The sequence below is a fragment of the Setaria italica genome, chromosome IX (genome assembly GCF_000263155.2).
Source record: "Setaria italica strain Yugu1 chromosome IX, Setaria_italica_v2.0, whole genome shotgun sequence".
Classification (NCBI taxonomy): Eukaryota; Viridiplantae; Streptophyta; class Magnoliopsida; order Poales; family Poaceae; genus Setaria; species Setaria italica.
The window spans coordinates 49,771,379-49,796,474 of record NC_028458.1 but is presented as its reverse complement, the minus strand read 5'-3'; the positions used below and the strand labels follow the sequence as shown (position 1 = coordinate 49,796,474).

At 48.2% G+C, this 25,096-nt stretch overlaps 3 protein-coding genes across 3 annotated transcripts; 1 reads left to right on the top strand and 2 right to left on the bottom strand.

Annotated features, from left to right (window-relative positions):
* Window positions 1-1,053: 1,053 nt before the first annotated feature.
* Window positions 1,054-2,128, bottom strand: LOC101772545. Its single transcript, XM_004984704.3, has one exon. It carries the CDS (start codon window positions 2,031-2,033, stop codon window positions 1,284-1,286), a length of 750 nt encoding a protein of 249 aa, XP_004984761.1. The 5' UTR covers window positions 2,034-2,128; the 3' UTR covers window positions 1,054-1,283.
* A 5,303-nt stretch (window positions 2,129-7,431) lies between these two features.
* Window positions 7,432-8,541, bottom strand: LOC101772952 (zinc finger protein ZAT11). Its single transcript, XM_004984705.3, has one exon. It carries the CDS (start codon window positions 8,406-8,408, stop codon window positions 7,842-7,844), a length of 567 nt encoding a protein of 188 aa, XP_004984762.1. The 5' UTR covers window positions 8,409-8,541; the 3' UTR covers window positions 7,432-7,841.
* A 7,228-nt stretch (window positions 8,542-15,769) lies between these two features.
* On the top strand, window positions 15,770-22,548 carry LOC101773366 (kinesin-like protein KIN-5B). The gene is made up of 23 exons (XM_004984706.3): window positions 15,770-16,129; window positions 16,233-16,353; window positions 16,571-16,726; window positions 16,810-17,147; window positions 17,239-17,377; window positions 17,898-17,995; window positions 18,086-18,242; window positions 18,323-18,389; window positions 18,475-18,551; window positions 18,681-18,734; window positions 18,822-18,902; window positions 19,010-19,121; window positions 19,212-19,298; window positions 19,381-19,556; window positions 19,644-19,805; window positions 19,899-20,006; window positions 20,096-20,254; window positions 20,331-20,414; window positions 20,493-20,698; window positions 20,813-20,914; window positions 21,008-21,117; window positions 21,194-21,345; window positions 22,122-22,548. The coding sequence occupies exons 1-23, from the start codon at window positions 15,909-15,911 to the stop codon at window positions 22,335-22,337; spliced, it is 3,183 nt and encodes a 1,060-aa protein (XP_004984763.1). The 5' UTR covers window positions 15,770-15,908; the 3' UTR covers window positions 22,338-22,548.
* The last annotated feature ends 2,548 nt before the right edge of the window (window positions 22,549-25,096 follow it).

Genomic DNA, 25,096 nt, shown 5'->3' with positions numbered 1-25,096 from the left:
TAACACTTACATCATATAGCATTAGATGCTATATATTTCTTCAACAAAAGTTTCTGAAGTTTATCGAATACTACCTGATTCTAAGTATTATCAAATCATTCATGTTAATGGAAACATTTGTAAAGTGGATGATAAAATGGTTGTCCATTCATAAGTGAATATACAGTACAGCCATCCGATAACGCACATATATAATTATAAATAGTTCCTGATCATCTCGGGAAAAAAGTTTCATAGCTGATTCGGTGAATTGAATTACTATCAATAGCTATTGAAGTTACACATAAGGGATGAATATATCATGTGCCCCTTCTGACAACAAATTTTGGAAATGTGCCATAAAATCTTAGGTACAGAAATAGTGCTTGGTTATCAACCTGTCCACAGCAAAATGGTTAACAAAATACACAAGTCTGACTGGCCTGTATAAACTATTCAGATTTCAGAGTAACAAACAATGTAATGTTGTGGCCTTGGCTCCAGAGTCACGAGCCTCCCTAAAGGCTTATATGGTCAATCAACAATGACAACTCGGTGGAATTGATCATAATCTTTGAAAGGAGAACAAAAGAGCAACCAGTTATTGAAATGCAAAGTGCAAACCAATCAATGGCTTGAGGTTATCAAAGTATAAATCTATCCAAATCCTATTAACATAATGTGCTTTCTGCAAGAATTACTTGCGCAATTACATGTAATTGGATTATCCAAAGGCAGAATAGTAACAGCAATAGTCGATTAGTCGTTGAGCAATATTCCGCACAAGTTAAATGTGTTCATGGTTGGTGTAAGTATTGGCCACAGAAGAGGAAATTCAGTTTCAAGCACACTAGGAAATAGACATGTAAACCATAACCATCTAATGTGATGTTTGATTTACTAACCATAGACACAATTGGGGGTGATCCTAAACCACTTATATACTATACAAAGCTCCAGAGAGGGTGCAGATACTGAAAAAAAACCAGCAAGAGCCTAGCATAATGAATTAATGATGCCTGATCTCTCAACCTCGAATCCAAAGAGGCATAAACAATGCATGAGCAGCAAGAATAAAAGGAACCACATTTGATTCAACAAACAGCATATATGTAACCCAGTAGTAAACTGTATGTATCATAACAGAAGCAAAGTATAGATGATTTCTCATCTGAACACAAGAAACGGCTTAAACAGATCAGCGACAAAAAGATCAACAAATCTTTATTTGCTTCTGTCACTGGGATTGATGCATTGCTTTTACCAAGCCACTTGGATTGTCGCAAGGTCGCGCCAGAAAGGCATTACCTTGCAGGCGCGGCAGGGGAATTGACAACATTCCTGCGCACTACCCTAGGTCCTCCACTGCTGCCGTTTTCCTTGGATCGATTGCCATTGACACCGTCGTCGGTGCACACAACCAAATCCCGAAGCCCCATGCTCAGGTCCTTTTCCCTCTTCTCCTTCTCCTTCTTCTTGGCCCTGGCCGTGGCGGCGGCGAGCGGCTCGAAGTGGTTGCCGTAGATGTACTCTGCGGAGTACCCATCCTCGTCGTCGAAGAGCATGACGTGGCCGTGCCACTCCCAGACGCGGTACTCCCCGCCGGGCTCGTCGTGGAAGCCGACGCAGAGGTGGTGGTCGCCGACGGCCACGGACTGACCCGAGTTGGGCTTGAGCTTCTCCTCGGCCTCCCCGGAGAGGACCATCCGCACGATCTCCTTCTCCAGCTTGGCCTCCTCCCTGGCCAGCATCCGCCGCCGCCTCGCCTCCCCGGAGCCCTCGCCGCCGGCGAGCTCGTCGTCCTCTCCCTCGTCCTCGTCGTCATCGGACGCCCCGGCGGCGGCCGAGAGCGCGGCGAATTCGTTGAGGAGGAAGTCGTCGAGGTCCTGGGTGAGGAAGGAGTTGGTGTCGAGGAAGGGAGGGCGTAGCTGGACGCGGCTCATGAGGTTCTGGAGGAAGAGCGCGTCCACCGGCGAAGGGGAGGCGGCCCGGCCGTTGCCCGCGGCGGCGGCCGCGGAGGTGGGGAGCTGGGCAGACGGCGGCGGCGAGGCCATGAGCGACGCGGTAGGGTTTTGGGTTTGGGGGGGTTGCGTGGGCTGGTTGCGGACGCCGGACGGCAGGCTGGTGAATGACCACGCGGACTTGGTGGGATGTGGATGGCGGTGGGATATTTTGCCTTTGGAGTGTTTCAACATGGGCTCTTTTGTGTGGGTGGGCTGGGCTCCAGCCACCACCACCATCATCACCATCGACGACTTGCGTGGAAAATGGCCCATTTCGAGGGGGCAAGGGATGCATGCATCACCCATCAGTTCCTGCTCGTCGCCAGCCCAGCCCAGGCTTACTGCCGCCGCTGCATCGGCTAATCAGCTGGGTCAAAAAAATATCACATGAATGTCACTATGCTACCTCTCATAGTCTCATTGCTGCCTTGCCGACCTATCTTCGTTTTTCTCCACCGTAATTTTTACTGACCTTGTGAATTTAATTAGAGGTGGTACAGTCGTATCGGGTACTTTGAAGTGTTAATGTCGAAAAGCAAAAGTTGATACCTTTCTGTATCGGTTAGATGTGAAGTTTCCCGCGCGATGTTATTAGTCACAAAGCTAATTCTCGTTCATCAAAACCAAGGTTTGTTGTGTTCGCAAAAGAAGTGCCATAAAGTTTTCCATCCATAGAATCAAGTTTCAACGGCCGAATTTATCGAGTCATTGCAATCTTAGTAGTTGCCTTTTACACCTTTAGCATGATCACATCTACCACATCTTCGGAACTAGAGGTGAGCAAATTTGGCCCACCCCAACAGTCCGGCCCGAGCCCACCAGGCTAAGCCCGGTCCATGTCCTTTATAGGGCTGGCCGTGTCGCTCATTTTTTGACCCGAAAAAATCTAGGCAGGCTAATGTGACAACCCTGTCAAATCTTTCGAGTTAATCTTAATCCAAGTTCCTGATCCCGCTGACTCAGCTCCCCTGAGCTTAAGTGCTCAACCTCTAGTTCCGGTCCCGACCCCTGAGAACTCGACCCCTTTTCGTCGGTCCCTTCTGAGTTCCCCAAGGCAGTGCCCCCTTTTCAATCTTGGACCTGGGTAACAACGGAGATTAACCGTGGACCCGCAAATCTTTTCCCCGGACCTCCCGATGCAGACGCACTCGAGTAGCATGCCTGCTTCAGAGCTTCTCCGCCGCGTGGCTCAACTCCTCCGACGCCCGCCGCTTCGCCCAGTCGCCGACCGCGACCGGATGGATTCCCGCGCCCTCCTCCCCAATCGCAGTGGAAGCCCCTCTGCAACCCTTTCTGCAGCGCCCCGTCTCGATCGCGCCCTCGCCGGCCGCGCCTTGGTGCCCCGTCGCCGCTGTGGCAGAGCTTGCCGCCTGCTACGTCTAAACTGCCTCGCTGCTCGCGCCCATCATCTCCTCGCCGGATCCCCTGCTGCAAGGCCCGAGGCCTTCCGGCTTTTCCGCCGCCTCTCCACAGTCGCGCCACCCCGAATGCGCTACGCGACGATTCCTCCATCGCCAACCCCGACCCCGGCCGCAACAGGTCCTTTTCCGCCTTGCCAGTGACGTGCCCCGGCAATGCCGCTGTTTCGTGCTCGACCGCGACGCCGTTCGCCCTGTCACTTCGCCTGTTGCAACCTCGCTTGTGGCGCCGTTCTCCCTGTCACACCAATCAAATCCATCTCTCGACGACACCCGCCTCCGCCAAATCTCAACCTCGGCAAAACCGCGCCTGCACCGCCTTGTCTCCAGTGCCCAATGGCCGAAGATGCTATCTCCGAAGCCCTGTTCCGTCGCCCATCGTCGCTCAATCGCCGCCATGGCAGCGCACTCCATCTTTTTCTTCCCGATCTTCGTGCTGCTCCAACTCTCTCTCTCTCTCTCTCTTCCCGCGCAGCTATAAAAGGGAATGCCAGAATCCTACTGGAGTCCCCTTCGTCTTTGTTGCCTCGCCGCCTTGTTTCCCCTGTTTTGTGCTTGAGCGCCGCCACCGAAGTTCTTGAGAAACTCTCTTTCCCGCTCAACACCCGCACCCCCCCCAATCCACCCAGCCAACTGCTCCTCCGCGCTATGCTAGAGCTTCCTTGTTGCCCACAAGAAGGTTAGCCACCGCCGGAGCACCGCCGGACATCGCCGCCGCCCAAGCCTTAGCCCCTTTCATCACTTCGCCTTAGCCGTTCTTTCCGACCCCAAGACGTCACCAGTAGGCCTAAAGGTAAACTGCCGACCTTATCTGGTTCGCCCGACCCCTTTTTCCGTCTCGCCCGACCCTATCTGTTCGCCCGACCCCTTTCCGTCTCGCCCGACCCTATCTGTTCGCCCGACCCCTTTTCCGTCTCGCCCGATCCTGTCTGTTCGCCCGACCCCTTTTTCCGTCTCGCCCGACCCTGTCTGTTTCGCCCGACCCCTTCTCCGTCTCGCCCGACCCTGTGTGTTTCGTTGACCCTTTTCCGCCTCGCCCGAGGACTCGGCTGTATCCTTTTCCTTGATCCGAGGATATATGTGTAAAAAAAATCGGGGACTTCTCTGCGTTAAGTCTGAGGACCCCCAGCACAGCTATTCCTCTAGTCTAAGGGTCAGATCATAAGTTTCTTCCCATCCGACCCTTCTATCTTGCTCTCCACCAACTCAAGTAAACTTCCCCACCTTTTCTGTAGCCTTGCTACCAGTGTCCGAGCTTTAACTGCAAGTGTTGTTGAATTAACCGTCTAAAGCACTAACTCCTGCATTGCATTCGTGTAGAGTTGCATCTCGCTGACGGCGTCTACGAGCTACACCCAGTGCTAGAAGACGGAGCTGTAGCTGAGCTGCCAGTTCCAGAAGCCGAAGTCGCCCCAGCAGAAGACCAGTTCCCTTCCTCCTCGCTTGAAGGCAAGCCCCGGAGCATGAACCTCAAATTCCTAAACTTGCACATGCCTTCTTCATCATGTTTGTGCATTTACGTATAGGAGTTGTTTGCAACCATAGATGCATGACGTAGTTCCTTGGATCTGAACACTAGTTGTTGGACCGAGTAGATGCTATGCTTAAATAGGAATCGGTAAAAGTCGAGTGATTTTCTGTCACTCGCGAGTTATAGGAGTTGGTTGTTTCTCCTTCTGTTACAACTATAAGGACGATGGACGGGGCAGGGTTTTGGTTAACTCATTTGGTGGTCGGCTGATCGCCCCGTTTGTCTATGGAATCTATTAAGGCCCGACAGTGGTGGTGTTCGTGATCAAGTGTTGGAAAGTACTAACCTCATACTCAGTATGGGATGGGGAAGCCTAGTACCTGATTGAACCTAGACGTGAGCGGTCGCCCCATTGTCCTTGGAACGGAGTTCCCCTGCGGCCGCACGTGGTGGCAAGTGTGGTCACAGAATGGCAGAGGCCGGGTCTGTGGAACCTTGCACCAAAGGAAATGGGCCCGACACGGGTTAGGGAATTGATGGGGAAGGCCGACATAGGAAGCGACCCTCGGTGGTGCGCGGATGTCGTGAGGTTAAAGAACTCGAATCGATTCGTCTGCCTCTCACAGTTTGAGACTGCTTGATCACTATGCTACATTGAGTAATAAAGGAATCTGATGATGACATGGTCTTGATGATGTTTTATATACCCAAGGTTGGATCTATGTTTTCTTAGAGTAAGTTGCCTACTTAGACCGGTTAATGAACTTAGAATCTGAGCTAAAACTTTGAAAATAAGGATCTACATAGTGCTTTTGGCAAACAAACCCCTCAGCCAAAGAGCCTTGCATGTCTAGAAGTGGTGGAGTAGTTTTAGCACCGGTCGGTTAAGTCTTGTTGAGCTTAGCAGCTCAACCTTGTTTGTGGCTTTCTTTTCAGGTGAAGTCGCAGCTCCTGAGTTTTCTCCTGTTGGCACTTGGCCGTCTCAGCTCCCTCCGGGTTGGACGGTCGAGTGGGGTCCCTCCTCGGACGGTGGGGAAAGGGATCACTGATGTCCTGATCGGCCTCATCAGGAACATCCGACCCCGGCGCTAGCTTCCGCTGTTTTATCTTTCAGTTGCTTTTGAACCTTGTAAAACTTTGATTTTCATTTTGATGTTGAACTAAATGGTCAAATTTGTTTAACTCAGTGGACCTGTTGTATTCTCTGGAACCACTCACCTTCGTGTGAGTTTGCTAAACTCGGTCCTGTTAAGTGGTTTAATCGGATGAAATCCGACGGCACTTCGAGTTAACTTGACTAAGGCATGAGTGTCGCGTGTCAGGCGACTCAACTATGCTTTAATCAAGGTAACCCGAGGTGGATCCGCCACAGCTAAGCCCAGCCCGACTATTTTAATTGTTTTTCAACTAAAAAAGAGCATGCGGCCCGGCCTGAAAAAAGCGCTAGGTCGAAAGCTGTTCGTGAGCGGACTTGTCACCTTTTTTGGCTCGAACCATTTCGGGCTTTTTGCCAACTCGAGCCCGACCCAGACCGTATTTTGCTCAGATCTATTCGGAACGTGCTCAAAGCCACCACTAACTCCTATCCCCCCCTCCCACACACACTATTTCCATCTTCCTTTCCTCCGAATTCCATTTTTTGGAGCGTCGTCCTCCTTGTCATCTCCTGTGCCCCCCCATACCCCACCGCCGCCACCTTCTATCGCTACACCAAACTCACCGAGCCTTGACACCCGATTCTCACACCTACCCAACTAGAGGTCATCTCCACCTCCTGCGATCGGTAGTGTCACCGACATCTTGCTCGCTTCTCCGCCATATGGCATGTCGTCAACAACCTTCCCGGTTCCTTCTAGGCCCAAAGACTCTAAAGTTGATTCCTAATTACTCATGAGATTCTTGCAAAAAAAAGTGTGCCGGTGTTTTATACCCAGCAACCTACCAAGGGTATCCCGAGGTAGTAGATTGGTTGGTGGGGAATCATCGAACCTGTAACTCGAAGGTAAAAGTGAGGACACAAGAGACGGATTTATACATGTTCAGGCCGCCAGAGTAGCGTAATACTCTACGTCCTGTTTGGGGTGTTGTATATTGCGCCCTGCGATTGGGTGTTGTTTGGTATTAAGGATTTGATCCTCTATTGTGGTTCTATAAGGTCTTCAGCTACCGATCTAGGAACCCCTGCCGTCCTTTATATACTCTAGGGGGCGGGATTAATAGTCCGTTACAAGGAGTCATAGTAGGATTACATAGTATGAGTAGTAGTAGGAGTTCGTTTTCTTCCTTCCTTGTGGGTATTGAGGATCTATTCCTGACAAAGTGAACATTCCAACCATCTCTTCCTCCCGGAGTGTTTCCCTTAAAAGTTAAAACGTTGATGTTCTTTGGCTTTTCCAGAAAAAGAAGGAAAATAAATCAAAGTCAGTGTGCGTTTTGTACAGAGAGCCAAAACTAAGAATAACATTTGTTTTGACATTCAACTTCGAAGACCACTGCAAACGGACCAACGCTTTATCTTCAGCATTCAAATCGAGATATATTCATACACTAGTATTGGATAAGCCGCCAAATTGTGTCACTAGTACTGGATATATTCATATGTATTGGAGTATGACTGAACTGCATGCATGAATATACATGATGCATGTGGGAAAAGCAAAACAAGATACTCAAACCCACAAAATAAATCTCTAGTGAAAATGATGAAACAAAACAGAAGTATATATCACTACGAGTAATATATAAAGCCTTAAAATATGTATAAAAAATAAAAATCTGCAGAAAGTCAAACCATGCATACTGTATAGAGCCTGTCCCCTTGAACATTAGAAATATCCTCATACATTTCTGAGAAAAAAAAACATGTATCCTGGACTTTCTAATGTTTCAAAGGCTGACCTTTGGGTTGGTTTAATGTGTAAATAGTATAATTCAAAAATGGAACCGAGAAGATCAATCTATTCCACGTTCTTAGCGTAAGAAGTCAACTACTGCTACGGGGAATTCGACGGAGAGCCCCAGCTTGGCGCGATCCGGCTCCTCCTCCATCTCCGGCACGGCGTTCAGGTCCAGCACAACCTCGGCCGCCGGCGCCACCTTCCTGCCGCCGTCTTTCTGCCCGAGCCCGCTGCCGAGGCTGAGGCCTAGCCCGAGGCCGTTGTTGCTGCCGCCGTCCGCCTCGGCGGCGCGGTGGCGGCGCATGTGGCCGCCGAGCGCCTGGCCGATGGCGAACTCGAGCCCGCAGATGGAGCAGCCGTGCACCTTGGGCTTGGGCGGCTCTGCCGCGGCGCCGCCGTCCGCCGTGCGGGGCTTCTTGTGGCTGGCCCGGTGCCCGCCGAGCGCCTGGAAGGACGGGAACTGCCGGTTGCAGGTCTTGCATTCGAACACGCGCTCCGGTGCCGAGGCTGGGTCCGGCGACGACGCTTGGTGCTGGTAGTGGTGGCCCGAGAAGAGAAGCAGGAAGCTCGCGACGTCGGCGCCGTCGGGTAGCCGGACCATCTCCTCGGCCTGCTGCCTCGACCTCTTGCCATACGCCATTGACTTGATCAAGAATCGCCAAACGAACAGATCAAAGCTAGCTTGCAAGTAGAGACGACGAGGATCGGAGCTCGGAAGCTGGATGACAAGCCCGAATGCCCGATGATTGCTCTCTCGGAAGCGTTTGAATGAGGAAAAGGTGAGGGACCCGGAGCCTATTTATAAGCTAGCTAAGCTACCGAGAGAGAAAGTCCTCATGTACATGCGCCATGCGACTTGCAGTTGCAGCGTTGTTATTAATCACTTGACTTACGCGAAGATAATAAACAAATCAGGTCAGATTTTCCCTTTGCCTATCTAGCCTAGGCGCTTAGCTAGCCTTTGATTCGTCGGTTTGTTTGGCCATGTCGTTATCGTGACGACACGCGCGGCGGCCAGTGGAGGAAAGAGCCGAGCTGCTGCGGGGCGGCGGCGCGGCGAAGCGTTTCTGTCTGGTCGCATTATCAGATGCCGTTCGAGGACATTGTCTTGACCCGGCCATGCATGTCCACGGTGGCGAAGTGTAACTCGATCCTAGTTACCATACCAGTGTGTCTACGGCTAGAATGTGATGTCGTTTTCATGATCTCTCGAGTTCCAGCTGAGCCACAGCTAGTAGCGTTTGTTTAACTGGCCGTTGGCAACCTTTGCAAGTTGCCGACGAACCGGTCGGCCAGGACTCTGGAAGCTCTGAAGAGTGAGGACTCTGAACTCCTCCTATAATCGGATCAGTCTGACGCTACCTGCTTGCTTTGGGTGCGATGGGTTAGCTTTGCCGGTTCCTCACCGTGCTCCATATGTCATGCACTTGTCATTGTTGCGATCGAGAGTAGGGATCGGAGGCAACAGCTATGCCGCCCTAGATAGCTTGCTTCATCCCAGCACTTTGTGAGTCATGAGAACTAAACTAACAAGGAAATCTCCTCATCAATCCCCAACCTGCATCTGATTTTGGCCACGCATCTATATCAGACGCCTTCAGTCGTTCGGCGTTGAGATGGTCTGAAGTCTCTCTGATAGCGGCATTGCGAAGCACCGGCACCTAGCCGAGTGGCCATTTGCAGCCTCAACAGCATTCATTCATTCTCGAAAGCTTCTACAGCATCACATGCATATGCTTGCGTTCAGAAGTTTCCTGCTCCATTTTCTCCCCGCCAAGCAGGTACACAGTTCTTCCACGACGTGGTTTGCATCATGATAGGCGAGGCGTGTACCAGATGGAGTGAGTGGAATTCCTGGACAGCATAATTGGACAACTGATAAAATAAAATCCTAACAAAACCACGCAGAACCTTCACCGACTTCGCTTCCTACTGAAACAACATGGTCAGAACTGAAAAGGATATAGGATATAGTATAAGCTACTTCCCGCACTCCATTATTTCAGTTTTTATAAAGCTAAGAAGAGAGTGCTTAATTACATATCTAGCCCGTTGACATTGCTTGCAAGAACATTAATATACTAGTATATTATACTGCTAAACCGGAGGTCAACTAATACATAACACCTGCCATGTCCATACACAACTGCACGGTGCTTATTCACACCACGTATAGTATACGCGTATTCTCTGTACGAGATGCAATAAAAGAGTTGATAGAAAGTTGAGGGCTAAAGATTCGGTGCTTGGACTGCAACAGCATCCAGAGCACAGCCATTGAGCTTGCAGATTCCGACGACTTCCACGACTCAGTATTTTCAGAAAAAGAAAATGAAACCAACTAGACGAAAACAACAAATGAATAAACAATAGGTTGGATTGGGTTATCAACCCATACCGCACCACGCCATCGTACTTAACTCAACTTAACAACACATCGGTCGATTGGATTGGGATATCAACACGCGCTAAACTCAACACATCTCAAGCGGATTTAACTCCCCCAACAACGGCAACAGAGCCGAAGCCTTTTCGCGGCACCCACCAACATTTACGCTCATGTAGTCGCCGAAACCTCCAAGCATGGCCCTGCGTTGACACGAGACCGATAGAAGCAGACTGCACCGCACCGAGAAGGCTACCGCCATGCGAGACCCTCCGTTGTAGTACCGTTGCAACACCACACTCCACTTAACAAAGTGATGCCACCGAATTCGGACCTCTCGCAGGCTGCCTCGCAGTCACCACCACAATAACACAATGCGCGGGGCCTCGCCGCATCCGCCTTGGACTCCACCTGGCTCTCATCGCCTCGAAGAAACACCGCGCGTAGGGGCCTCGCCACGCCCACCACAGTACTCCACGTCACCGATCCGTTTCTTTTATTGTCGTCAGAGTGGTGAGCAATGTTGCCCCGCTTCACAAGATCTCCATCGATCAGGTCGACTTCGTCGCATTGCTTCACCCACATAAATAGCCTCCGCCGCCGTGTCAGCAAGCCAGAGAAGTCGCATGTGCCGTCTTCCAATGATATACCGCATCGGATAGTCCAGCCAAGCTGAGCAACCTGCCGCTGTTCGTTGCAAGCCTAGTCGTCCCACAATGCCGTTGCCGCAAGCGCCGTCCTCCGACGCAATCCCACGCTGCATTGACCGTTGTCAAGCAACGCCAACCGCCGTGGTCCGCTGCAAGCAGCCAAAAACGACAACCATGCGACAACCCCTGGCCGCTACCATAACTGCGATCGTCTCCACATGGCCTCGGCAACACCCGTCTAGCTTGCCACGTGGCAGAATTGCCGCCACCAACTGCGGCCGCCCATGATCAATGGACCAGCAATGCCACAAATCGAGATGAGTCTCTAGAGACGACGCCTCCAAGGAGGGCACGATGCCAATGGCGCCGTCATTGCTCGTCCAGAATCCGAACAATGTTTTCACCTAGAGTACCCCATGCAGCAGGGTTGTAGCTCAGACATGATACCCCCAATATGGAAAACGACGTCCTAGGGTGCCGCTGTCATCTCCACCAGCAAGAATGCCAACGAAGGCTTTCGCCCGGAGCATCCCAACCCCTCGTTGCACGCTCACGGCTCGGCACTCCCAGACCAAAGTCACGGTAGCCTATTTGGGGAGGTGTCACCGCCGCGCCTCCACGTAGCACGACGCCGTACCTCCTCCTCTGCTGCGCTCGCCACACAGATACGCCACCACTCGACCTCCGCTCCTCGCACGCGGCCACCGCCGCACCGCCTCACCATCATGCATTGTCGGGCATCTCCTCGGGGCGTCGCCACCTTACACACATGCCTCGCTAGGCGCAGCCTCTTTCACACCGCGCAAGCCCCACCATCGCCCAGCGGCCTCCCTCTCCCGTCACCGCCTCCGCAACTCCTCAGCCGAGGAGAGGTGGCCCAACGACGCTCGCAACACCACCTCGGTGCCGCCAGCGCACCCCTACACCAGGCATCCCTGCCGCACCTCCATGGCGTCGCTGGCACGCCTTGCACAGGCCACCCCGGCCGCGACACCACGCCGCCGCCGTTGAAGACACAGGAGTTGCCGTGTAGAAGCGCCTCGTTGACCGCCATGAAGCACCGGCCAAGATCTAGCCGGCAACCGCTGTCCAACCACATGTAGGGGTGGTAGAGGGCCCTCTAATTTAGCCTAGCAAATTTAAGGATCGGGCTCAATAAGGGCCGGGGCATAATTTTATATGATTTTGAACTAAAATAGATAGGGCTGAGTTGGATTGTGAAGGAGGCATGACGACCATGATCCATTACCACCCCTAGCCACATGCAGCCATCACGTTTTGCCTCCGACTCGCGCCCAGGGCACCGCACCCCCGAGGGTCCGGCCAATGCCCTCGCAGCCCCGGACCGCCGCCATTCCTAGCACGCCGCACCGCCGCCACCTCCACTTCCGTGCACGCACGACCACTGGATCTGGCCAAAAACAGCGCCGGATCCATGGCCCCTGCCCTCGCCGCTGCAAAAGGCCGCCCGTGCCGGCTAACTCCCTCGGGGGACCGGAATGCTGCGCCCGCCGTAAGCCACCCAATACGCGCACTGCCGCTTTCGCACCACACGCCGACCCCCTCCCACCTCCGCCGCCTGCACCCGCGGGCATTTTCTCACTGATGCCACGCCCTAGATCCAGCCGGATCACACCCCGAGCTGGCAAAGAAGCCCCGCCGCCACCCTCCCACGGGCTTCCGGTAATGAGCTCAGGCGGCGGCGAGGCGGAGGATTGGAGGTTAGGGCAGCGGCGGCAATGGATCGGGTTTGCTGCCCGAGCCGACCCTGAGAGCGCCGCAAGGGATCTCAGTACTAGAATATACATGGCGTGTGGACAGCGGCAACAGCAGTCGTAGCAGAGAGGGATGGATGGAGAGAGTCTGAGTACGCACGCCATGACGCGTTTCTAACAGATAATTCTCTGTATGCTAAGGCCAAGTTGCTCAAGGCAGTTGGGAATAATAGAGGAAGAATATCTCCCAAAAATGGCCGTAGTGTTTGACTGTTTTATTTTCCAGAAAAAAATGACAGTTTGTGCATTTCCAAAATAAACCCTCATGTACATGATTGGTTTTACTTTGATGCTTTCTGGCTAGTGCAGTGCTCGATGTATCGACTATAAATGTACATGAAAGATGTCTGTGAAGGATAATGCATGATAACACGCAAACCAAATTTTTCTTTCCTGCAAGTGATGATAGATTGATGGACATGTATGTAACTACATGATCAGTTGCTGCGCGTCAGCTGTATTAATTAGATTCCGTCCCTGCTTGGACCAATTCAATCCGTTGCTGCGTCAGCTATAAGCTCTGAACTCGGCGCAACGGCTGAAGCCCTTAATAATCGAGCTTTGTCATGCTGCAGTCACAGACACCCGATCCGACGGTACTAGCTTGCTTGGACTAAGGGATCGGATCTCGCTCTGATGTTTGGATTATTGGACAGTCACCTACCGTCACGGAAGATCCATTAATTTCTGGGCTATCCGCGTCGTACTTGTATTGTCGCGTCGCGTCGGTGGTTTCATCAGCTGGACTGGAAGGCCACAGGATCTATGCGGCTTTCAGAGGGGTTTAATATGATAAGCTCCGTAAGTCCGTATGCTTCCGCGGCCGCACATATGGAATGGAACAGGAGGCTGCTAAAATGGCGGATTCTGCGTGGCCACGACGACGACGGTTTGACGACTGAATCACTTCGCCATCTCCCTGCACGGCGGTGCTTACGATGATGCGGCCGCGGTTATAGCTTTTTCGCCACTTGTTCGCGATCGTATCGTAGCAGCCGGACGTACAGCTTACGATGCGGCTGCGCATAGGGTAGCTTCAGTTTTTCGCCAATGGTCGGTGGGCTCGGGCTGCGAATTGAAGCAGAAGCAGCCTCCCCATGTTATGGCAAAAAATGTGGAATAGTTGCGTTCAAACGATTTGAAAAGGCTTTCTTGAACGACAAATACATGTTCTTTTCTCTTTGCTCTTAGATGTGTGTGCTCCCTCTCAAGGGATTTTCTAGTTGAACCTTTTTAGCAGAGCTGCAGAGGTGAACTGTAAAAGATTGTAAGTTACTGCAGCTGCCTGAAAGTGAAAGATGCTGATGACTGATGATTGATGATGAAGAAGAGGAGAGTCTCTATGGGCTACTGTGGCTGCAGAGTGCAAACAGCCATCTGGCTGGCCGTTCCTGAACACGGAAAGATCCCTGGCTATCCGTTGACTATTCGCGCCATGATCGACGTGTCCGCCGGGCGATCTAGCTAGCTCCCATTCCCAATCATCATCCTAGCTCCGTCATTCAGGCCTAGTCAGAATCGAACGAAACACTAGTATATTTCTGTTTCAGTTTCAGGTGTCAAATCCTCCACATGCATTCGCAGTATCCAGGGAAAAGTCCAGGGGAGAGTTGACCAGCGCTCGAATTGCACCCTACTCTTTTTCTTCTTTCCATGTCAGGTCACCTTGCTAACTGCTGCGCCCAATCTGAAGCTAGCAACTCCAAGAATATCCTAAAAATTTCTTCCCCAAAACTATGTATTGGGGTTCTCCCAAAAAAGATTTCCTCCAAAAACATATCAGTCTACAGCAGATTGCTAATAAATAGTTCCCAATATTTCAAACACAGGCCACGTCATCATATTGGGCCCATCGGAAGGGACGCGCCGGCGTGTGGGAATCAGGATTGGGGGAGGAACGCCAATATTAAAATATACGCGGTGGCAGGCTGTTTTTTAGCGTCGCTAAAAAATTGGGGAAGGTTTAGGTGGATTGTTGGTGTTCATTTTTTCTCTCTTTTTTCGTATTGGGGATAGGATTAGCAGCCTCTTGGAGTTGCTCTACAATCTCACTCGATTCTCGGAATATTCTTGGCCTTTGACTTTTTTGGGTCGGGGCAGCATTTTTCATGACGCATGTGCGACAGAATAATTTTATGTTAGTCCATTATTTCCGCTCAGTCGGTTAGCTTGCTAGCCTTGAGGAACACACGACACATTATTCCTGTTGACCTTCTAGAACACGGTTCCGGGACCAAGTTTGCAGTGAAGTCAACTCTCATCCAGCCGTGTAACAACTGCTGCTTCCCAAGTCAAACATGTTGCCTTCCCTAGAAGTAGAAAGGGCATATAATTGGTCCAGAAAAAAAAAAGAAATGCAACTGACATCAACTGCTCCAGGTGTAGCTAACCCTCATTTGGTTGGACCTAGCTACTAGCACTGCAATCCAGCATCAAGCTAGCTAATCTAATAAGCGACATTATTCAGAACCAACGTGCTGTGCAAACTCAACAATGCTAGTTTTGTGCGAGTTCAAACTGCAAGCAGCAGATATCATAGAGTTGTCTGGTTCGTCGACAGAGACTGAAGTAGTAGAAGCCGTGTAGAAACGCGTGCTCGAAGTGACGTCTCTCGCAAGAATGATAGGTGAATGAAACCATGCTCTGTCGTTGACTTCTGCATAATTCGGAATAGAATTTCTTGCAACTAACTATTCCTATATTTGGTTATTACCAATTGCATTTCTATTCGTCGATTATTTATTTTTGTGGAGAATGGTTGCCTCCGATAAAGTCCGAGATGGTGGTCTGATTGTTTCTTCTGAAATCATGTCCAAGTTCAACTTTTTTATGAGAGAGGAACGATCAAAGTCAACTGAACGATCCTAGTCTGACTTTGGAGTTCAGACTTCTGACTCACACTGACTTGACTTTCGTCATGGGCTACAGCGAAACAACCTTCATAATTGGGCCGAAACTTAACTCGGGGGTAGGCCCGTGATAAGGCCCAGCACATACACGGTCCAGGGCTCCAGGCCCATCGTCAGGGGAAACGCACGCGCCCCCCACTCTCACGAAGCCACGTGTCCAAACGCGGTCACTCCCAGTCCCCAGAAGGAGACACCCTTGGCCCCAGGGCCCAGGCTGCAGTCTCCCAGCCGGTGTCTACTGTACACTCCCCACTTCCGAATTCAAATTTCTCAGCAACGGAAACAACGCGGCCTCCCCCCTCGCTTCTCCCCACCCCACCCCACATTCCCTTCCAAATCGCCAGGCGAAATCAGGCCCAAATCCTCGCGATTCCATCGAACCACGCCTCGGATCGGAGCGTCGCGAGTGTCGCCGGCGGCATGGCGCAGACGCCGAACCCCAGCAGGAGGTCGTGGGTCGGCCCGGCGCCGATGCCCTTCCTCACGCCGCGCCCGGAGCGGCAGCGGCGGCACCTCGAGATGAGGTGGGCGGACGCGGGATCCCAAAGCGCCGTGCGCCGAAGTGGCGTGGGCGCAGTTGCCGGCAACAGTGGAGGCGAGAGGGATCGCGAAGTGAACGTCCAGGTCGTGCTCCGGTGCAGGTGAGTTGCTCGAGAATACATAGGACGGATGCTTGCTACAGATGATTTGCCTAACCGCGCTTGACAATAGCTACCGTTTCTGATGCGTTCGTCCGACTTGAAGACCGCTAAGCGAGGAGGAGCAGAGATCGAATGTGAAGAGTGCCATTTCTTGTAACGAATCGAAGAGGGAGGTCACAGTTCGCCTCTTCAAGCAAGCAGACAAGACGTTTACCTTTGACAAGGTAAGGCCTTTATGGACCTATGTGCGCGCTGTTTTTATTATACATCTTTTTCTGGTATGGCTGTAGAGGTGAACCGTTTTACTACGGTTTGGTTCAATTACTGGTTCTAAAAGATAAAAATTCTTAGACATGGCAAGGTCTAAACAGAAATGATGTATTATGATTGATGTTGCTTACCATCAACATTCTTGGATATGTGGATGTTGTTTTGTCCTAGGTCTTTGGACCGAAATCTCAGCAAAGGTCTATATATGATCATGCTGTTGCACCAATAGTGAATGATGTCCTTGAAGGCTACAGCTGCACTGTCTTCGCCTTTGGTCAGACAGGATCTGGAAAAACATATACCATGGAAGGGGAGATGAGACAGAAGGTACCCAGAATATTTGGACATCATCTCTGACGACATGAAGTTTCTTGTAACTGCTGAATAATTGTCTTTATCTAATATGTTAGGTCAGTGAACCACCGGATACTGCTGGAATCATCCCTAGAGCTGTGCACCATATCTTTCGTATGCTTGAAGAACGGAAGGCTGATTATAGCATGAAGGTAACCTTCTTAGAGCTCTATAATGAAGATATAACAGACCTATTGGCTACAGAGGACCAAAGCAGATTTCCTGAAGATAAACAGAAGAGGCCTATAACTCTTATGGAAGATGGCAAAGGTGGGGCAGTTATAAGAGGGCTTGAAGAGATTGTAGTCTACAGTCCTAGCGACATATATAACCATTTAGAACGTGGATCAGCTAGGAGACGCACTGCTGACACTGCACTAAATAAGCAAAGCAGGTTCTTGAATATTACCACTCTGTCTCCACCTTTTGCTACTGAAGAGATTGTTGTCTGCTGGGGCTAAGCTCTCTGCGTTCTGTTCTTTCAGCCGATCACATGCTGTTTTTTCTATAAACATCCATGTCAAAGAAACAACAGTAGGGAATGATGAACTCATGAAGTGTGGGAGATTGAATCTTGTAGACTTGGCAGGATCTGAGAATATAGCTCGATCAGGTGTAAGAGAGGTACTTCTTTTCTATTGCCATTTGCCACCCATTAGCGATTACATTACCTGTTAGCTTGTTCTCCATATCTTCCCAGTTCGGTAATTTGGTTAAATCGATGTATCCGTCTTGTCTATCTTCTTTTATTGAATCACTTGGTCATGGTACGGTATGTGCTAGAGCATGATTGAATTATATCTTTGTGTGTCATCATTATATAAATATAAATAGGTGGGCCAAACAATGAAAAATTAATTTGGTACCATCACAGACTGGCATCAACACATCGGCTGATATTTTCCAACTCAATGGTCTTTCCTAATTGCATATTCCAGGAGTAGCCATCTGTATTTGGAACCTTACGTGGCCAGTAAAATGGAGTGTTTCCCTTTTTTTGTTGTTACCAAGAGAGTCATTACAATATGCTGAATAAACTTATTTGCACATACAATCTTACTGTGACTCTACCTTAGCATCCCAATGTTATGTGCTTTTAGCATGCCAGTCCTGTTTGAAGTCATGATTTCAAGCATGCTAATAGGGTAGAGCAAGAGAAGCTGGAGAGATGAATAGGAGCTTATTAACTCTGGGGCGTGTCATCACCGCGCTTGTGGAGCATTCTGTTCATGTGCCATACAGGTTATACAGCTGTGCTTAGTTTTGATACATGAGCTCATTGGTTGTTTACTTATTGTGCATGTCAGTAATGCATATTTATACTTTTATCAGGGATAGTAAGCTCACCAGACTGCTAAGAGAATCATTAGGAGGAAAAGCCAAAGCATGCATCATAGCTACGGTGTCTCCATCTGTCCATTCCCAGGAAGAAACACTGGTTACACTTGATTATGCTTCTCGTGCTAAAAGCATAAGAAATAGGCCTGAGGTGCAACTTCTATTCATTCATGTGGTTTTAAACCTTAAATTTACTCGATACCCTTGTTACAAACTTAACAACTATTGCAGGCAAATAAAACAACATGTAATATTATGCTCAAGGACCTCTACCAAGAAATGGAAAGAATGAAACAAGGTTCTCCCTTTTCCTCTAGATTTTCCTGCGTACCTCACATTATCATAGGATCTCAGTATCTCACAAGTATATTGTCACTTGTCAGATGTCAAAGCTGCGAGGGAAAAGAATGGAATCTATATCCCCCATGAAAGATTCGTCCTAGATGAGGCAGAAAAAAAGGTATAAGTACAAGGGCACAACATCTCCACCAAATCCTTCAGATTTTCATTAAATATAGTTCTTATGGGACTCCTGTGTACTGACTTTTTAATATTCCTAGTTGCCTTGACTCTTGACTATTTATTGCAGTCCATGAGGGAAAAAATGGAACGTTTGGAGCTCAATCTTCACAAGCAGAAAAAAGTATATCTATCCACAATTCTGATTTATTTTATTTTGTTTCATTAATTCAAGGTTGAACTGACTCATATACTTCCGGTGATCTGGTAGGAAATAGAAAAATTCAAAAGCTTATACCTAGCAGAGCAGGAATGCCGCTTGGATTTTGAAAGTCAGAACAAAGATTTGAAGGTAAAAGCTCTTTGGAGAACTTTCTTTTCATCTTTACCAAATAACAAATACAATTCATTTGTTTAAATTTCTTAGGGTACTCACATTTTGCACATATCCTTACTTAGGTAAATCTTGAAAGCTGGAAGGGAAAGTTTCATGATCTTCAAGAAGCTCATTGTCGAGCTAACATGTCGCTAAGGGAGAAGGACTTCATAATCTCAAATTTACTTTGTTCTGGTAACTTTTGTTAACTCGAAGAATGTCATTTATGTAATACTCTTGAACAAATGGTCATTTCTTTTTTGTGTTTTCTATTATATTGTATAGAAAACCTAATTCTGGAACATGCAAAGGATATGCGCAACAATCTGGAAAATGCATCTGAAGATATTACTGTACTTCTGAATAAACTAGGTAAACATCTACTGTAACTTAATTCAGTCCAGTTTGCTGTTTCATTTTACTGACTGTTCTTGTCTTTCACAATCATTTATAGAAAGGCAATCGAAAACTGAAGCTAAAAATGAAGGCTTGCTATCTAGCTTCCGGGCTGAATTGGATCACAGTCTTGGAGTTCTGCATAAAACAGTAGTTGGATCAGTATGTGAACAGCATAAAATTTTGGAGTCTATGAATGAGCAGATGAAGTCATACTTTTCAGCTAAAACTGAGGTGACACTCTTGAAATGCTATCCTTTTGAATGATCACTGCCCCTCTCCTAGTACACTAAAGTATCTGCAACATACAATTGCTCACAGTCAGCAAACCACTTGGAGAGAAGAACTGCAAAAGCCAAAGATATGTATGTCTCTGGGATCCAATGTATGAAGGAGCTTGCTGATACCCTGAGACAGCGATCTATCATAGACTCTGAGCAGATGAGGCTGAACATATCTACTCATGCAATAGCTGTTGAAAATGTATGAAATGACATAAGCTTTCATATGAGTATCTAATGCAAAAAATAAATGCTTAATGCAATCTAATTATTATCTGTATATGAACACAAACAGTTTCTAGCAATGATGGTTTCGGAAGCTGAACAAGTTCTGGACGATGTTCTGAAATCTACTTCAGAGCTCAAGGAACTAATAGCCCTTTTTGCAGAACTACAACGTGCTGTATGTCTCCTTGATCTTGTTGGTCTTGTGCCAGTATGGAACATATTTAGCTAGATGCAGCAACGCATTGAAATGATTTTTATTTTCAGGGATTGAAAAGGAGTCTTACTTCTGCACAAGCCATGTCAAAGACATCAATTGATTTCTTTAAAGACATCAGGATACATGTGTCTCGGCTCATCAAACTTATGGAACAGAACAAAATAGAAAGGTCCACAAAGCTTCTCGAATTTGAGAATGAATTTAAGGTAGTTAATTTTGGTATATGTGGTGCTATATTTCATTTATGAGCATATTCTCTGAGGATGCACTTCCTTTTGACAGGAAATTTGTGTTAAAGACGAGCAAGCTGCTCTGAACAAGATTGCTACGATTTTATCAGGGTTGACTGCCAAGAAAACTGCAATGGTCAGATAGTTTACTGTGCACGAGCAAATAAAGTGGCCTTAGTATGACTTCCACTTTAACTGATGTATCTGTTAGCAGGTTTCAGCATATGCCGGACAGCTGAATGACAGATACAATGAAGAGCAGAAACACCTAAATTTGGAGATGTCCAACCTACAGCAGGTTTCAGATAATGGCAAAAATGAGACTGCGGCTTATGTTAGAGTGGTAGAGAACCAGTTCCAGGAGGACATGTCATCGCATGCTAAATTAAATGATCAAATGGAAGGCATCTTGCAGCAATGGTACCCATCTCACCTGCCGACCTCAAACATAGTGCAATTTGAATCAGTTATTCACTCTTGAAGAGCTTCTATTTCCATTATTTATTTATGCTGGAGAGGCACTGTCCATTGCAGCTTGAAGAAAGGTGGACAGTCTGTATCTTACTGGTCACAAACACAATCATCTATGCATGATCTTTGTAAGAGCTCAATCATGGAGGCTGATGATTTTATCAAGTAAGTTGTAATGATGTTTAGTAAAAATTATCATTTGTTGATATTCTGAGTGTTTAGGCTTTTCCAGAACTTATACTCGTTTCTGGTGTGCAGAGAATGGGGAAAGAAGAATGAAAATATCTTCCACGAAAAGCTGATGTTTTCTTCACAGAATGATGCAGAGTTTCATGCCATTACATCTGATGTGTTGACTAATTCAAAGAGTACACATCTAACTTTATAATAAATTTGTTTCCCGAAAGATGCCATTTTCCTTATGTTTTCCATGCTCATTTCCAGATTCCCTCTTACTGGATCATGAAACTAGAAAGATGATGGAAAGTGTCTCCACCACTTACTCAGATCATCTGGAATTGTTGAATGAAAAACACAGTGAACGCACAGAGTATATAAGAAACAATGCGAGTAACTGTCTTGAGAAGGATTACATGGTAAGCTTTGCACATTTGTTTAGTGAAGTGAAAAAGAAAGTCGTAATAAGGGTATATAAGATAATACCAACCTCCGTTTCCAAATACTTGACAATTTTGACCACTTTATTTGTTTCCAAATACTTGGCACTTCACGTTTCCCAAAACATAGTTTCCTATTTTGCCCCTCATTCAATGCTATAAGAATGTTCCAGAAACATTGGGAGATAACTTTATAAAGGTATTTTGGTCATTTCTTATATAAAAAGTGGATCACCTTGGTAATCGTGTGTTGGTCAAAGTTGCCAAGTATTTAGAAATGGAGGTTAGTACAACAAGTGTCTGTTGATGAATCTTGGCCCATCGAAACTGTACCAAGGGGGTGTTTGGTTCCCATGATGGACTAAAATTTGCACTTTTTAGTCCCTAACCACCCAAACAGGTGGACTAAAAGTTGGACTAAAGTCTTTAGTCCTCTAATTCACAAAACTGGACTAAAGTGGACTAAAGGAGGTTAGGAAGTCTTTGTTCAACAGCAATTAAGTGCTTTAATCCACTTTAGTCCAAGGAACCAAACAGCCACTTTAGTCCATGGACTAAAGGAACCAAACAGGACTTAATGTTGTCTGGCTGAAAAGTGGCAAATTCCTCATTGCAACAGAACCAGATCTCCTTACGAGCATGTTCAAATTTTCAAGTGATGAATTGAATATTGCTCAATGCAAACCACCTTCTATATATCACTATTGCTTGATCATCTATAATATCCATTGACTTAACTATTGTTCACCCATCAGGCTAATAGTCCGATTCGGCACTGTCCACGGGAGCTACTGACCGATGCAAACAGTTTGGAATCAATTGAAGAACTAAGGGCTTCTGTTCCAGATCTCGTGGCAAAGTTCAGGTTGGAGAACAAGCTGGATGAAGTTGGCAAGGGGAAACAATTATCAGATCAAAGGACACGCACTCCAAGAAGTCCTCTGATGCCTGTCAATCATTACGTTGAGTGAAGAACCTAGCAAATTGTATGATGCTCAAATGTTGTAAAGATGGCAAGATATCTTGCCGATTTGCCACCACCATATTTATCATGCCACAGCTTCTGTATGCTACATGCAAAGATTCTGATTAGCATTAGATCATAAGGCCAAAACGATTTGTTTTCTGTATGTGGAGTATTGTCAGCGTGATCTCCTTAGTCATATCTGTTATCCTTTCCAAGATTTCTGATCAATCCTCATTAACAAAAACTGATCAATGCTTTGAGGGCTTCGTGTCCAAGGAAAGCTGCATGCGATGTTCAATTTGTTTCCCATTCCTGACACATATACATGGCAAGTCAAAAACCATAAGCATTAAGAGGTTTGCTAGCATGGTATGTATCTTGAGGATCCACATATTCCTTATTTGTAACGTGCTTTCCATTCTTTTAACGCGAGATATTGCAGTACTCCATGTCCCTTGTGTCAGTTTCTGTGGCGGAATCTCATATGAGGAAACTGGCGTAGATAAGAGGATGATATGGAGACCTGTTCATAGATCAGCTGAAGAAAGAGAGGAGAGGGAAAGAATAAGATGCAGAACAGCAGAGAGGAGCAGAGTCTCGTGGACCATGTTTCGTCGACCAGCGATACAGAGGTTCGTTCCTCTCTTTACTCGCTCCATCATTTCTTCTTCCTTTTTCCTCTTGAGATGAGAGAAATTGCCCTGTTTGCCTCGATGCATTGAGATAAAATCTTGTGGTACAACTTATACAGCAAGATCAAAGGATTTATTTAGGCAAACTGCAAACTGTTTGTGAAATTCCCAATAGATTTAGTATTTCTTGCGCGATTTCCGTAGTAGATTAAACAGCTTTTCCCTTGCCCGTCCTGTGTTGCAGGAGTGTCGACTTTTGGAGGAAGAGCTCGGCTGGGCCAGATTGGAGAGGCAGAAGGTCCTCGCCTTGTCCGCAGAGGCTGATGAAGCCATCTGGAATCTGGGCGCACTAGCAAGGAGAACGATGCAAGAAAGGGACGAGGCGAGGAACCAGGCGAGGATGCTGCTCGCCGACTTGCAGGCAAGAAACGCCAAGATGACGATGCTTCCTGGGGCATCATGCTCCAGAGTCGCACGGCCTGATGCGTTCGCCGCCGCCGGCCGCAGCCAGGTCCTTGCTCCCGCCGCCGCGTTCAGGCCTCTCGGTAACACGGCGATGCTGGGGCAACATGCCCGGACCGGAACTGGCTGGGGCGTTGCATCGTCTAGCGGCTTCGGCCACGTGAACCTCTCCTCGTCACTGGACGCGTACACCGTCCAGCCGTCTCTCCATGGCTTCGCTTCCTCGAGCCAGGATCACTTTGATCCTGACATGTTCCTGGTGGACATCGCAGAATCGCCGCAAGATGTCGTTCTGGACGCTACAGGCTCCAGCCAGGGTCAGAGTTCCGGCGAGTATGGTCAGGTAGCCGAGCAGATGCAGAGGCCCTTGCAGTGGAAAGGTAAATCGGCTCAGGCTGCTGTGATTCGTGGGACGGCAGGCCATGGCCATGCTCCCTAGTTTCTAGGTCGTGTTCTGTTGGGTGCTCACGGGATCAAGTCTGTTCTGGAGGATGTTGGACTGTTGCCTGTTGGTACTAGCGCGGCAGAACCTCTTCGCAGTTTGTCGGTGTGGGTGCGTGCCTCCACTGTTGGGTTTTTTTGAGTTCTCTTCGACTTGGATTTGAATGGCGCCTAGTTTCTTTTGGCTATTGTCGTTTAAACGAAATCAGGTCAAACGAAATGACAACAGAATATTCTCTCCACTTCAAACATTTATTTTAGAGTAGTGCATAGAGATTAAAAGCGGATCAAATTACTATGTTAGCCTTTATTTTTGCTACATTGGAAAGAGGCGTTCGTTTATTCATGGGGATGACACCATTTATTTAGCAAAGCAACGAAGGAAGAAAACAACAAATTGGAATATTTATATCTCTACCTAAAAGCAAGGCTTGTGCCTCTTTTTTCGTCCGTCTGGGTCTTATTTGTCAGAGGGCTTTAGTTGCCAAGTGCCCCGGCCGCTTGTACCGCCCGCCCGCCTGCCATGGCCGCCCTGCCTGGCCGCGCTCGAGCCGCTTCGGCCACGCCAGAGTTGCCTCTCCGGCCTTGGCCGCCCGCGCCGCTCGGCCTGCGCCCGCCGCCAGCCTCGGTTGGGGGAGAGGGAGTGGGGGTCAGCCGAATCTGGCAGAGGGGAGAGAGGGAGGGAGGAGGAGAGGAGGCCTGTGGGCATCGGAATTAAAGAAAGGAGGCCTGGGCGCTGGAATTAAGGAGAGGGGAGAGAGAAAGTGGGGCGCGTGCAATGTGTGTGTGGGGTGGAGGGGCACAAATCGGGATTAAAGGTCCCCTTTAGTCCCGATTGGTAGTTACAACCGGGACAAAATGTCCCACCAGATTCCCGAGGGACAATCGGGACTAAAGGGATTCTTTAGTCCCGGTTGATATTACCCACCGGGACTAAAGAGCCCCACATCGGTGGCCATCATAAGCTGATTTAACCCTCAAAAAATATTTTAATTTAATGGGTATTTGAGTTGAAGGAAATAATTAAGTCAAAATTCTTTTGATTTTCTATTAAATGTGTAGGCATCCAATAACTGGAATAAAAATTTAGTGATGAAAATAAAAAAATATCATTAGTTTGAAAAACACAATTGATCTTTTACCATAGCAACACACGGATATTTTGCTAGTTTAATAAAAGAGTAAATACCTTGTACGTAGGAGTATGATGGTAACAGCCGTGCTGTAC